The sequence below is a fragment of the Melanaphis sacchari genome, unplaced genomic scaffold (assembly GCF_002803265.2).
Source record: "Melanaphis sacchari strain LSU unplaced genomic scaffold, SCAv2.0 Contig92_pilon_pilon, whole genome shotgun sequence".
NCBI classification, from domain to species: Eukaryota; Metazoa; Arthropoda; class Insecta; order Hemiptera; family Aphididae; genus Melanaphis; species Melanaphis sacchari.
In genome coordinates, this window is record NW_020271656.1 from 593300 (window position 1) to 607693 (window position 14394).

The 14394-nt window shown below is 34.0% G+C and overlaps 1 protein-coding gene across 1 annotated transcript in view; it reads left to right on the forward strand.

The window, feature by feature from the left end:
- The window catches only part of LOC112602941, a 127193-nt gene that overhangs the window by 10663 nt on the left and 102136 nt on the right, over window positions 1-14394 (forward strand). The window contains 1 exon segment of the mRNA XM_025351312.1: window positions 3319-3374. Within this exon segment, the coding sequence (XP_025207097.1) occupies window positions 3319-3374 (56 nt within the window).

Below are 14394 nucleotides of genomic sequence, written 5' to 3' on the forward strand. Positions count from 1 at the left end.
ATTACGTGTACCCATAAGACTTAGATTACTTTATTTGAACGAGAATAATTTTCTGAAACCATCAAAGGGATTTTGTAAAGGATGTGAAAAATATAATAAAAACAGGTTACGCACAATAATTTTAAAGATTAAAAAATTTTAATTTATACCATATGATTTATGTCACATTTTGATGTACAAAATTTATTTCACAAAATGTAAATTGTATTATGCGAGCGCGTATTGAGAGGGATGCAAGTTTCAAACTTTCCCAAAACGCGTTATTTAGGTTTCCCTTACACTTTCACCAAAAAAACCCGATTGAAACCCGAGGCCTTGCTCAGTAAGAATTATTTTATGTTACCTTTTAAGTAGAACACTCCGTAATATACATTTATGTACAATTTATCGGAACGGTATATACAGCTATAAGCGTATACGTATGCAAGGCACTCATTTTTCATTTGGACCGCTTGCACCTGCCCTCGCGTTTCTCGGCCTCTTTGACCTTTGTGCACATACCGATTGTCAACCTCGTGGCGGTAGTTCCATGCCACCTCATGCAGTGCGCGCAGCACTGCCACCTCCGTCTCCATAAGTGTTCGACGATAAATCTCGAAATACCTTGACTTAGCCCGTCATGTGTGATTGCTGTGATATAGTAGCGGTGGTCTCGTACACATAATACGCCGTGAGGACTCGGCTATGTATAGCAGCAGGAAAACACGCGTATAATAGAAGTTATCCTGCAGGTTCTTATCGACTGACAAAAACAACATGTTCCATAAACGGTTTTTGTTATCGGCTGCTGTGCACTGCAGTAATCTTGTACAACAAAAGTCGTGAAAAAAAAATGAAGAATTATTTTTTTTTGGTTTTTCGTTTACAATTATTTGAAACTAACCATCTCAACCGCGCAACGGTGTTTTATCCAAAGTAATGCAAACCGCTATAGCTGCAGAGCCTACGTTAACTCATCACTGAATTAAAGATACGGTATTTTCAATCGACTTTCTTCGAATAATATATTATACAGCGACGTTATGATAATCGGATTTATACAGTGACCGCAATTGGTTTAAAATTTAACAAGCGATGATTTCCTACCGACAAACAAATTCTAGGTTTTTTCCTACATTTCTTTAAAATTTCTCAAACAATAGAGGAAAAAACTGTCACCTGATTGTCGTAATAGTAGGTACTAGGTACCTAATTACGTGGATAAAAAATATTTATGTACATTTATATATATATATATTCGGTTGATTTGACGACCAGAAATATTCAAGGACACCAATGTCAGCAGTCATCAACAGTAGTGCACTCTACGCCACCGAGTACGACTCCACTCACTCATATATATATATATATTTATAGCTGGTATTTATCGTATACTAGATAGTATATAGCCTGCAGTGACTGTATACCTGATGAAGTGAATCCAAATGCAGGTCTTTGACATTGTTGAAACCGCACGAGAGACATCCGCCTACTAGTTTTTATATAAACACGCGGTTACCGAGCACTACACGATACGTACTTATGTATATATTATTATTTATATACACCACTGGCGGAAAATCGTCTGCGACACAAACAAGTAAATACAATAAAGTATTTTCTGTGCTCCGTCAATATGTAAATACGCCTAGCCGGATGTGATCTGTACGATAAGGTTGGAGACCACCGAGCAAACGCTGCCGGTCTCGGCTCCCCTACGCAGGTGGTTGATACCTTTATAATATTATTATAATACATATAACTACAAGAAGTAGGTGCATTCATACAGAAACAGGGATGAAAAGATCGCAAAAATAGTTGTTAAAGTTATACGGCAATAAAAAAATTAACTACTCAATCCTGATCACTTAACAGCTCCATGAAATAATGTAGGTATCTATATATTCCTGTTACGCATAGTTTATTTTAGTGGACTTCGCTCTGCAGTCGACTACTAGACTTAATCTCCTCAATTTTTTTTTATTTAAAAATAAAAAATAAAAATAATTCATTATAAAATTATATCCATACATAATATATTATATTGCACACATGGCTAAAAACTACACACGTTTTATATGACTCTTAGACACTATCATTATGATGTATAGTATAGGCGGTATGCACTTAAACATACAAATGTGGGAAAATTCCGTTCTGCCTCTCTGTGAAAAATGTAATGTAATGCAAAATCCATGCGTAATTACGTACATCTAACTTTACGGTATATTTTACAATATTTGAATTTAAAATGTTTCTATTTATGAGTAGTGTTATTATACAAGCTCACGTTTATTTTATTGCCTACTGCCTATACTATAATATATTATTATTTTATTTTTGAACGATTAGTATTACTTCCGCCCCTTCTCAGTATTATAAATAGAATACTCATTACATTTTTTAATTTATTCATATAATTTTATTTTTTGTATTTTTAAAGATTTATGCATACACAACTGCAGATTATAGATACAATGATAAAAATTTAAAATTTACGTTCACAATATTGTTTTTGAAACAAATATTGTCTACAACCTATTTATTTTATATAGGTAATTCAATGTTGATTTATACTTATATGATATTGATGACGATAATGCAATAATATTGTAAAGGTCTATTATTCATTTTAATTTCTTCTAGAGACTTATAGAGCTACATTCGTATGCGCTTACGTAGTACCTATATTTAGTTACACATAAGTATTATTCAAATGTGTACTAGATAGTGTTTATTATGTGTAAATAATATTATGTGTATGTATACATGCATTTAAGAACAGTTATAACAAACGGACAATTGTTTTCAAAAGTATCTCCCTAGCCAATAGAAAGTAAAAAAAAATAACACTATGATATATGGGTGTATGTAGTGAAAGATTTCGTGGGTTATACGAAGGCGTGTTTCATATTTGGCATGACAGTTGTTCCTACCCTCCCCTTCTCACAAATTGGCCCAGATCTAAAAAAAAAGTATAATTTAATATGTAGGTACAATACGCGCTACCAATAAACGTTAATCACGAAGTGGTTTTTCATTGAAGTTATATTAAAAATTTTAAATTGGAAAGTATAGTAATTATCAAAATGACTTGTCACGACACATACGTTTTGTATAATATTTAAACCGTTAAACGATTGCAATGTGCTGATTAAAATGTGTGATTGGTAACTGGATAAGCTGTTAAACGATTAATGATCATAATGAACTACCTACTGATGTTATATTTTTATCATTGATTATCGTGTTTGATTAGTATTAAATAACTAGTGAAACTATTATTATATTGAGACGTCAATAATAAAGTCTTATTTGTTTTGTTTTGTTTTGTTACAGTGAAAATGAAATGCATCCTGCCTGCAGTGTTATGGCTATGGCAACTCATCAGTTTGGTAAGTAACAACCCAATATCATATAACCAATATTCTTCTGGATTCTTCTGAATTATATCATCATTGACCAAAAATAAATATATCGTTTCATTTTAAATTATATACCGAGTTACCAAATTGTTTCAAATTACAAATCATTGAAAGTCGATCTGTAAAAGATAACACTTAGATAATATATATTGTAACTATACATACCCATAGGTCATTATATTAGTATAATTTAAAAACTGAAAACAATGAATTTAATTTGAAATTTTCATAATATCGCCATTCTACACTTTTAATTTATAGTATAACTAATAGTTATACAAACCTAACTTTATACTCGACTTTCATATTCGATCTAATGTCCAATCATCATAATATCGAAATCAAGGGGAAAGTATTGAAATTACTATTATGCTAGCATGAAATAGTGATTGAAACCGGTTTGAGTATTAAAAAAGAAATGATTCACCAATGTACAAAATCTTACTTAATGTCTGCATGTCTGCACAAACAAGTGATCACTATACACCTTGACTTTTTTAACCACTTGACCATGTTGATTTTTCTATACACACCGATCTATTTGTTATTTTAAATTTTAAATTGTCTCGTAAGTCAACAGATGAATGTGATAAATCTCATTATAATGTCACCAAGATTCCATTTAAAAAGTAATTACGGAAGCATATTTTGGTAGCGATATTGTGTATGTTTTTTTTTTTTTAAATTAATAATAATTTTAATGGAAATTTTACTGATGAAAAGTCACGAAAAGCAAGTTTGATAATAAAGATTTTTAATTTTGACCGAAGGTCGATGTTAATCACCTGTTTTTCGACGTTCGTCGTTAGGTTAAACAATGTGTATTTTAATAAAAGCGTTCTTGAGATACATAGACTGGAAGGTTGTGCATACATTTTGCACTATGTTTTCATAATTTTATAATTTATTTTATCCTTCAAGCGAAAAGGGAGACGGCTAAACAATAGTATTTTATTTCATTATAAAAGTTTGATGTTATAATTGAACACAAATACACAGGTTTTCATTATTATCATAACAAAGTAGATACATTATTTATAATATAATATTACCTACGTATATATGCTTCTAGCAGTTATTTTCATACATAATTTTCACAAATATTTAAGTGTAGGTATATGTTTAAAATATGTTTAACAAATATAAAACTCTTTTTTTTCATATAAATGTAAATTATTTATGATATAGTAATTTATGAAAGACAAACCTATTTGTTGTTCACTGACCTGTAAATCGTGGGTAGATCCACAAAACGCCTAAACATTAATAATTTATATTTGAGATTTGCATAATTCGTATGATTCATTTTTTCGGTTCTTTTATTGCCGCCAATACTTGTTATAACATTATATTGATATACGTTATGGACTAGGGTTAACACTTAATCATGACGTATGACGTAGAAGCGTTCGGTGAATTTGAGTATTCTTTGGAGCTGAGGTTTGTTTTACTGTAAATTTCAGGTTTTTTTAAAATTATTGGATATATTTGCATTAGATTTAATTTCTCTGCAATATTGTTATGTCGTTGCTTAATGTAATTGTCTGAAAAAATATCGTTTGTTTTTGGTACCGTAAGATCTATGAATAGTTATTTATTTTTTTTATCAATTATAGTACAACTTTGACACGTAATATAATATTTATTTATTTGTATACACCACATTTTGTCTCATATTAATAGATAAAATACTGTATTCATCTCACGTTATCGGTGGTCTATACCATAAAAATATGATAGAATAACCGGAATACATATAGTATTATCTGTGTATTGAATCGATATAATGATAAAAATTAATTTTTCCATAATTTCTTGGATGATATATTGCCGCGGTATGTATATTTTATATAGACTGCACTGACTATTATTGTGTATATAAATATATAGACTTCGTATAGAATATATCGCCAGACAAGCGAAAGGAATAACTGGTTTCCTTCGTCTCGCACTCGGCTCGAGTCGAGATTACTATAGTAAAGGTAGGTACCTATATATATTGTATGAAGAAAACTAGTTTTGTGAACATAATATTATCTAAGCTCATGTATATGGTTTTTCAATACTCTGCTGCGAATTCCATAGAATATTAACGTTCCAACAGTCCGTTTGCAAAATTTAATAGTACAATATATATAACTATTTTTTTTTTTATCAGCGCGATTTAATCTTTTTATCGATTCTGTTTAGTACATACTGTGTATTATTTGATGATTTAATTTTTCGGTTTCGGTCAATCATTAAAATTTAACTAGGAAATATACTATGCACACACTATTGAATTATATTGTGTTGTATTCGACTTTTGTTATTCTATTACTACCGCGTTACGCTACGCATTATGTCTACAATATTTTGTTGTACATAAAAGGTGTATTTTATTTATTTATTTTTAAACTCACGACTCTTATACAGTTGACCATCGATGGTCTTTTGAAACTAATTGTAACTAGATGTTGTCGCTGCGATTGTTGCAGCGCATACCACATAATATTATTCTTTTCATTATTATTTTTATATAGGTATATGTATAGTACGGGTACATATAAATAATATGCGTATATATATATTTTATATACGCATTATACACAATATCGAACTTAGTACCGATTCGAACACAGGGCACGAGCAGTCATTCACCCTTAAGTCGTGATTTCAGTTCTCTAAAGTGCTCTCGGACGATTATATTAATCGTGATCGCATTAAAATCGCCGCGTCGACGGAAACGCATATATGGACGTTTTACACCGGATTTCAAGATTAGAACACATGCAAACACCACACACGTGTGCTATGTGCGTATAAATTAAACTTATGTGTTCGTATGGTTTGAGATAACCCAAACATAATATAGAGCTACGGACAGTCTTCGTTTGTCAAGCGGGACACCGCGAGTTGGCACAGTGTGCAATAGGCGTGAATAAATCGATTAGTTCGGCGTGAAAACAATAACTGACGTGAGACATACATAAATTCGGCTGTCAAGTTCAAGGAATACATTATATAAGTTTTTTTTTTTTTGTACAGGCATAGCATTAGTAGGTATACTGAAAATAATGTTATATGACCAAGTTCAAGATTTTCCGATAGCGCCTATATCTGCATATAATATATCAAATACTAAATAGAATGTGGTCGGTCAATAATCGATTTTAGTTCGGTACACCGCACATATAGTATATGATTTAATAGGTATATATTCTCATAGCGGGAAAACCGCGAGTTTTGAGTACTCACCGGATCGCGTCCATCGAGCAGTCAATGATATAAATTATAACACATACATATAGGCGCACGCATGAAAAGGGCCAGTTGGGCTTCTGTCCCTCCTGCTGGCTAATTTTGTTTCTCAAAATATAAATAATGTATCAGTTGTAAAATATTTTCCAATCTTGCAATCATAACTTTATAAATTATCTTTAAAAATACGGTAGGTAATAATTTATCACGAATCGTGTTACCAAAAATTCTATCCCCCTCATTCCACCGACAACAAGGTCTGGTCACGCCAAGGATCATATGGGTACCTATATTAAACATGTCTATACGTAGTAAAATTAGCCATATCAATTCGTTCAGAGTGACAAATTACTAATTAGTGGAAGTGACTTTACGAATAAACAGTGGAAGATATAATTGAAAACGAAATGGTGCATTGAATGGAACTCGATTTGATTAGTACGAACCGTTATATTGAAGTCTTTGAGTGAAAAAAAAACCAAGGGTATACTAACCTTATACCCGTAGGTTAATGACGTGACGCTTTAGTTTAGCATATAATATTATTATTCATATCAATCATATCATAGTCCGAAACTTCAAGTACGCAGCACGTTGTTTATTGATTCGATTTAAGGGTACACATTTTATGAGCGCACTCACATAGTTAACGAATGATAATAAAAATAAATTACACGTCGAACATTTTTTTTCACGATTTCGGATGGTACAAAAATAAACCTTGAAAAACGCTGTCGGACTACTATGAAATATTCCAAAACACATAGACTTGACGAAGTATTCGTATAACGACAACTTTTACAACTAAGCGATCGTCGGGGCATCCGTGGTCACTGGAAATAAATAACATGTTACCGCGCGTCGTCGGACAATTATCAACCATCTATCGCATTTATATTATTTTAAAGCGCGTGATGGGCAGTTTGCGACTTGGCCGCATAATCATCATTACGATCCCCAAGTTCGGCAATTTGTGAGTAAATGATGATTTCAAAATAATTCGATTACCCGGGCACTCTCGTCGGATCGAATTGTTTGTAATACGCGCGTATGATCATGATAAACATGTAAATTATGATAATATGCGTTTTACTCTTCCCAGAAAAAAAATCGGTTCCGAGAACGAAAAAAGAACCTTCGCCCAGCGCACTTATACGTAGGTATACTACAACTACGTAATCACGAAGCGTTCAACACAGCCGCGCATAAAATACATTATATTGTAGTAACGACGCCCGTTATTATACTATCATCCGCGCCCAGCGTGCGTTATTTACGTGGTTAATGGTCGTCGGTAATGTATACATGATATACATGATATATCATACGATGCGGTAAGTGCCATCTCACACAGAGTTATGATCCTCGGGGGGTGCTGTTTGAAGCGCGAGACAATAGCTGAATGCCCCAGTGGCGCGTACCTACGGTCCGGCGTGTGTGTACGAGACCGTCGTGTAATTATATTACTGTACGGACGTTGACGTAAGGAAAATAGGAAAATAGGTATATTACGTCGTACCCAAATGCAGTCACCCATACGTACGCCTGATAATAATGTCGTGCGCACGCGCACGTCGTTCACGCACAATGCTATACGATCGAAAACAAATACCCCGCGACAACGGCGGCGGCGGTGCCCAAGAGAGTATGATATTATAATAATAATAATAATAATAATAATAATAATAATAATAATATGATATTATAATACGTATTATTATAACGACGAGGCGCATTGTACGTGTGTATCGCCGCCGCGATGGTCAGTGTACACCTATATCGTCCTATACAACGCGGCAAGTCCTCGTCCTCCCGGCCATCCGATTCGTATGTGCACAGAGAATAATGTAGGTATAGCCAGATAGGTGCGTTCGAAAAATTCAATCCGTCTTCAATAATGAAAATATTAAATTATAATAGTGTATCGACTCGGTGCAATGGCGTCTGCGGCTGTTAACGTTGATGATCGATTTAGTCATGCGACAGCGTACACGGTCGCGTTATATATTATACGACGAGTACACAGTGTTATAATGTAAAGATTCGGTGGCATTCTTGCGCGCCATTGTCCACGAGATGACGATAATAATATAATGTAACATCATATTATGCTCATATAGACTGCTGCCTATTGTCGGGCGCCTGTTTTTTTGTTTGTGTATTTTATTCTCCCATTTCGACGAGTGGCCAATAAATTAACAACCCACACAAAGCCGGAGGTGTAAAGTTCAGAACCGGTTGGGTGGCGATTTTTTTATTTTATTTTTTGCACAACGGAAGTCTCTCGATTCCCGTCGTCGTTATTATGTTATTATTATATCGAGTACGTTATTGTTGTGCGTTAATGAGATTATGTGTATGCATAAGTCATCGATCGAGAGAGAAAAAAAAAATATTCGTTGTAATATACCTACACCTATAACACGCAGTTCATTAATGGGACGTACGGAAGGCTCTTTCATACCACGTATAGGTATACATTATATACCGCGCCGCAGTTGCTGGCGTGTACGAAAATCGTTAGATAAAAATTAGGCAGACGGGTTTAATATCCGAGAAATCAGTCGAAAACCGCGAACATTGTCATATAGAAATAGGTATATTTGAGTAAACAACATTAGAAGATTTCGTGGTTATTTTCTACAATAATAATTATTATTGACAACTATTTCGAGTTATGCGTCGTTTATAATAGTAATTACACTCGCCTGTTTGTTTTAACCTTGCTGCGGCGTGTACAATACAATAATATCGCGTTGTTCTTACGCCATAGGTGGGTAAGTACCTACATATACCTACTACACAAACGCTTTTCGGCGATGGCTAAGTGATTTCGTGTAAAACGCCATGAGCATCGGCGTCTCGAGCGCTGTGCGTCTCGTTCATTCTATATCTGTGCACCGATCGACGTTTTAATTACAGTAAAAAAAAATTACCACCACACCGTTTGAAGCACATACTTCTATCACAATTATCGGGACTATTAGTGGGTAATCGATATATTACGAACGATATTTTTTACGTTCTTACATACACACACACACACACACACACACACACACACACACACACACACATAGACGCGCGACAGACTCTTTAGTGCGGCGGTATGCAGTGCGGTGTGTAATACCCTACCTTTATAGTCGTACAGCATACCTACAGCGTAGACCATCGTGGCGAGGAGGAAGATTACTTTGACAACGCGCACCGCCCCTTGTATTTATTTGGTCGTGATATCGTGTTTCCAGTTTTTATTTTCCCCCTTTTGTTCTAACACGATCTACCCAAGGGTATTATACCATTATTATTATTATTATTATGCATACATATTACACTGCACGGGATTGTTTTCGTGTGTCAGTTATAATATCGTGTATGTGTTTACGCAGTCCGCGACCACGCCGATGTTTGCTTAGGAATAACAATTTTTAACGTTCCTGCGGGGTCGACGAACCCGTCCTCGACAAATTGCAGGCTGCTCCTCTCAAAATGTATACGTCCATCGTCGACTGATGCGTAAGTCGCGAACCGAAATACGACCCGGAGCATTGCAACTGCCACGCGTACAGCTATAAATTATAATTTTATTTATTTTTTTTTTTTTATTACTTTGTTTTTTCTCTATTTTTTTGGCAAACGTTTTCGTTGATACTCGGTCGCAACATATTCACCTAATACTTAATCAACATACTAAATATATTATGACATCTATGTTTATTATATTTTAAATTATATTTGTCGGGTCGTAATAATTTATTTATTTAATCATCTTTCTTGTCTAACACGGTCCATTCGAGTTCCTCACACAGTTCGATTAATACGCTTTACCGAATAATTTAATATCCCTGTGTGACTCAAATTTGTTTGCTGTCAACAATTCGACAATTTCGTTCATCTCCTTTGCGTATAATTCAACCAATGAATATGTATGTGACTACGTGAGAATTGAGGAGTCAGGACCGCAATACACTATACAGAAGCGATTGGGTGTTTTTTTTTTTACTTAATAAGCGATTACGCACATATTATAACATGTTAAGTACCTACATTGTATTATGTTATTATAACATAGTTTAGTTCAGACTAAACAATAGCCTAGCGCAAAATAATTCACTGCGTTCACTAAATCGGTAGAAACAACGTGCAGCCTATTAGAGCTTTCCTTCGGCATTCTCAGGTCGATGACGTAAAAAATACCGGTTTCTGCAAGCCATATTGCGGAGCCGTTTGTGATTATTATACGTATGGTCAGATTTTTTTTTGTTCTTTATTTTTGTTTTTCCGCCCACTAATGCTCACGACGACGGTTCAGTTTACGTGTTTGTAAATAAAAAATCGCATACGCCGTGCTTAGATATCTATAAATTTAAATTCGGTAACAAATACGCACCGCGTACAAATAGACAAATAAAATACGTAAACCATCTGTTTTTATAATTGTATATTATAACCATCGATGAACGCTTATAGTAATAAACGAAAAACAAAGTTGTACCCATCACTCGTTTTCGATCGACGAGCGAATTATTTACCCTGTTGTAATAGATACGATTACGGAAGGAAGTCGGTGATGAACGATGACAATTACGTAGTGTACGTGATTTAATACTGTATGCACGTTGTAGTGTTTTTGTGTGTGTGAATAATATTTCGAAACGCACATAAAATAGTGTTTGAGCGTTGGAAACTTGGGCGCTTGTAAATAACAATGTAATAATAGTTTATGCCGGACCCAGCCTTATAGCGACGTATAATCGTGCATATGCATTTTAAAATCACGCGCGTCAGGTTTTTGTTTCCGTCAGTGTATTCAATTAATGAATCACCAGTGAAAGTGTTTATAGTTATGAATATAAACGCCGGACTGGCCGAAGACCCCCTCGACCCGATCATATATATAATATTCGGTTAATATACACACCTGTATTCATATTAATATTCTAGAATAGAAATGGAAATCGAGTTTATTTATTTTTTAGCAAGACAGAAATATTAATTTTAACAAAAACTCGACTCTAAATCTTTGAATTATATATATATAATGTGTGTGTGTGTGTGTGTGTATAATTATTATACATGGTTTTAAACATAATATACTTTTATAGTTGGACATTCTGTACTGTATAGTTGATATCAAATTATGATCGTACATGATGGGTTAAACAAGCGTATATTATTAAAATCAAATCTTTCATTTAGAAAAAATCGTTTTACTGTATAATATTAAAGTAGGTTTAATAGATACCTACGTATATTTTGAATGTTTTTGTTCGTTTAATACTTTGATAGTAATAATGGTTATATTTAAAATAAGTACAACACGCATATAAAATAAATTAATGCATTAAAGAGCGATAAAAAAAATAATGTTTATTAGCATCCAAATCAAGTAATAAAAAATATATTTTATTCACTCCATTAATACTAAAACTAGATTCTATCTGATATTATTAAATAACTATTTAAATTATAGTATAGCAATGACATAAAACAATAAAGTATTATAAAATATTACATTTTTGGTTCTATGATTAAAAGAAATTTATGAATACCAAGCCAAAAACATTATCAATATTATGTGGAATACCTTATACTTATTATCAATTATAATTTATCGTTTCATCTAATATTTATTTAATTCGTACAAAAGCAAAAAAAAAAAAACTGCTGAATCATAATATTATTGTACATATTTTTATCCTTGATCATAAATATGTTTCAAGTCAAAATCAAAAATTGATACCAAATATTTGAGTTGTATACTTGAATGTGTAACGAAAACCATAAAAGAATCTCTGTTATTTGGAAATAGCCATTTTCTCCAAAATATGATGTTATCGTTTATACGATATTATAGATGTCATAAATCGAGTGATCGATTTATACGAAAAATTTTAACAGAAAAAAAGGTCATAAAAGACAACAATAGAACTAATGAAATCGATTAGTCGAGATACCTGTGGAGAATGTAGACTGTAGTGTCGTAGAGAGTATCATTGACCATTAGACGAAACTATATTTTCATGTGCGCTTGTTTTGACTCTGGGAAAAGTCAACAACGTCGTTCTCAACATAATATCGTCAAATTTAATATACGTCGCCAGGCATATATTACAGCGTAGTATAAGAGTAATAATAAAATGAAATAATAATAATAATAATAAAACTATTTAAAGATCGCTTGGACACAATAGTGACGTTAGTTCCACTTGTGGACATTATGACGTAACAAACACGGGGTCTGCTGCAATATCAAGGGCGTGATCGATTTTTATGGCCGTGCCTGTGTGTGCGCATTCGTCCTTTCCGCGATTTAATGTAATCGTATTATAGCAACAAATGTGGTGGATCCATGTAACGAATTAGAAGAAAAAAAACTCGCACGAAACGCAAAAAAGAAATAAACACACTGCAGCTACTGTACAACAGTGATTAACGTCGATCTTCCGGACTGTCCAAATCAGGACGGACGAGAGGGTTCACTTTCGCTCGTCCGTATTTGGAAAAACGGGTCAAATTTCTACACACGAGCACACACATCTATACGTATACACACACATGAGACCGGCACTATCGCTTTTCGCGCTTGGGAATTATTTTTCAAACGTCATAATCGCGTACACGTAACGATCCATAATAGTGCTAATCGTTATTGTTTCACAAATCGACGGTATAAACATAATAATAATATCAGCAGATTTTTGCGCGGCCCCGCCGCAAGAAACGACTGAGTAAAGAAGATATACCACGCTTGTCTTTGCTGCGGAGTCGTTGCAATTTCTCTTTTCAGTCGTCGCATCAACACCGTGTTACACAACCGCGATTTATACGTCTGATTTTGGCCTTGAATATCGTACGTTTCATTATAATATTCATATCCTACGTACGATACATATCTAGACCATATAACATATTATATGATATACTTAGAATAACGCGACAAGCCACAATGCGCCACATTTTCACTGTGCGTTATTGTGTAGGTATATTATTATATATATATATAAATATAATATATTGTCTTTTTATCTGCACGTGTGTGTCAGTCTTTCGTCCGCGCTGCAGATGCGTAGAAATATAATCGTCGGCGGTAACGTTTTCACTATGTGACATTCACCCAGAAAAATTGAAATTATGTAATCTGCTGCAGCAGACGGTGGCGTCTTCGTGGGTGCATACTAATGTATTCTTTGAACGGGTCGCGAGCGCACTCTTGTGTGTGTGTGTGTGTGTGTACATATGCGAAACACTCGAAATAATAATGTTATTATTGCGTCCTTGGGCCGACTCGAGTTCCCATATAAGGGTAAGCTATAGCGGTTTCTCCGGTAACCCACGCCATGCCGGAGCGGACGACCTCATGATATTATGTCGTAATGTTGCATGAGAATATAATAATCGTACCGAACCCGCAAAGATTCCGTACGAAAGCTGTTGTGGATTCAGAGAACACTGGTGTAATCATGAAAATACAAATACCTACTAACTATAGGTATACCTAGTTGAAAATAGACGAGGGCGTCTGGAAAGCAATCATTATATCACGGTGCCTCTATATGAACTAGCCGTGCGTTTAAGTCACCAAATCCTATAATATTATAATACGTTCGGTGTTCTCAGAAAACTAAACATATTAAGTAGATATCTACATAAATGTATATGCCCACGAAAAATTTACCGTCTTCGTGATTTAACGTTACGGTACAGTCACGGGAAACCTTCTTACACATTATAACTATTACGACACGAA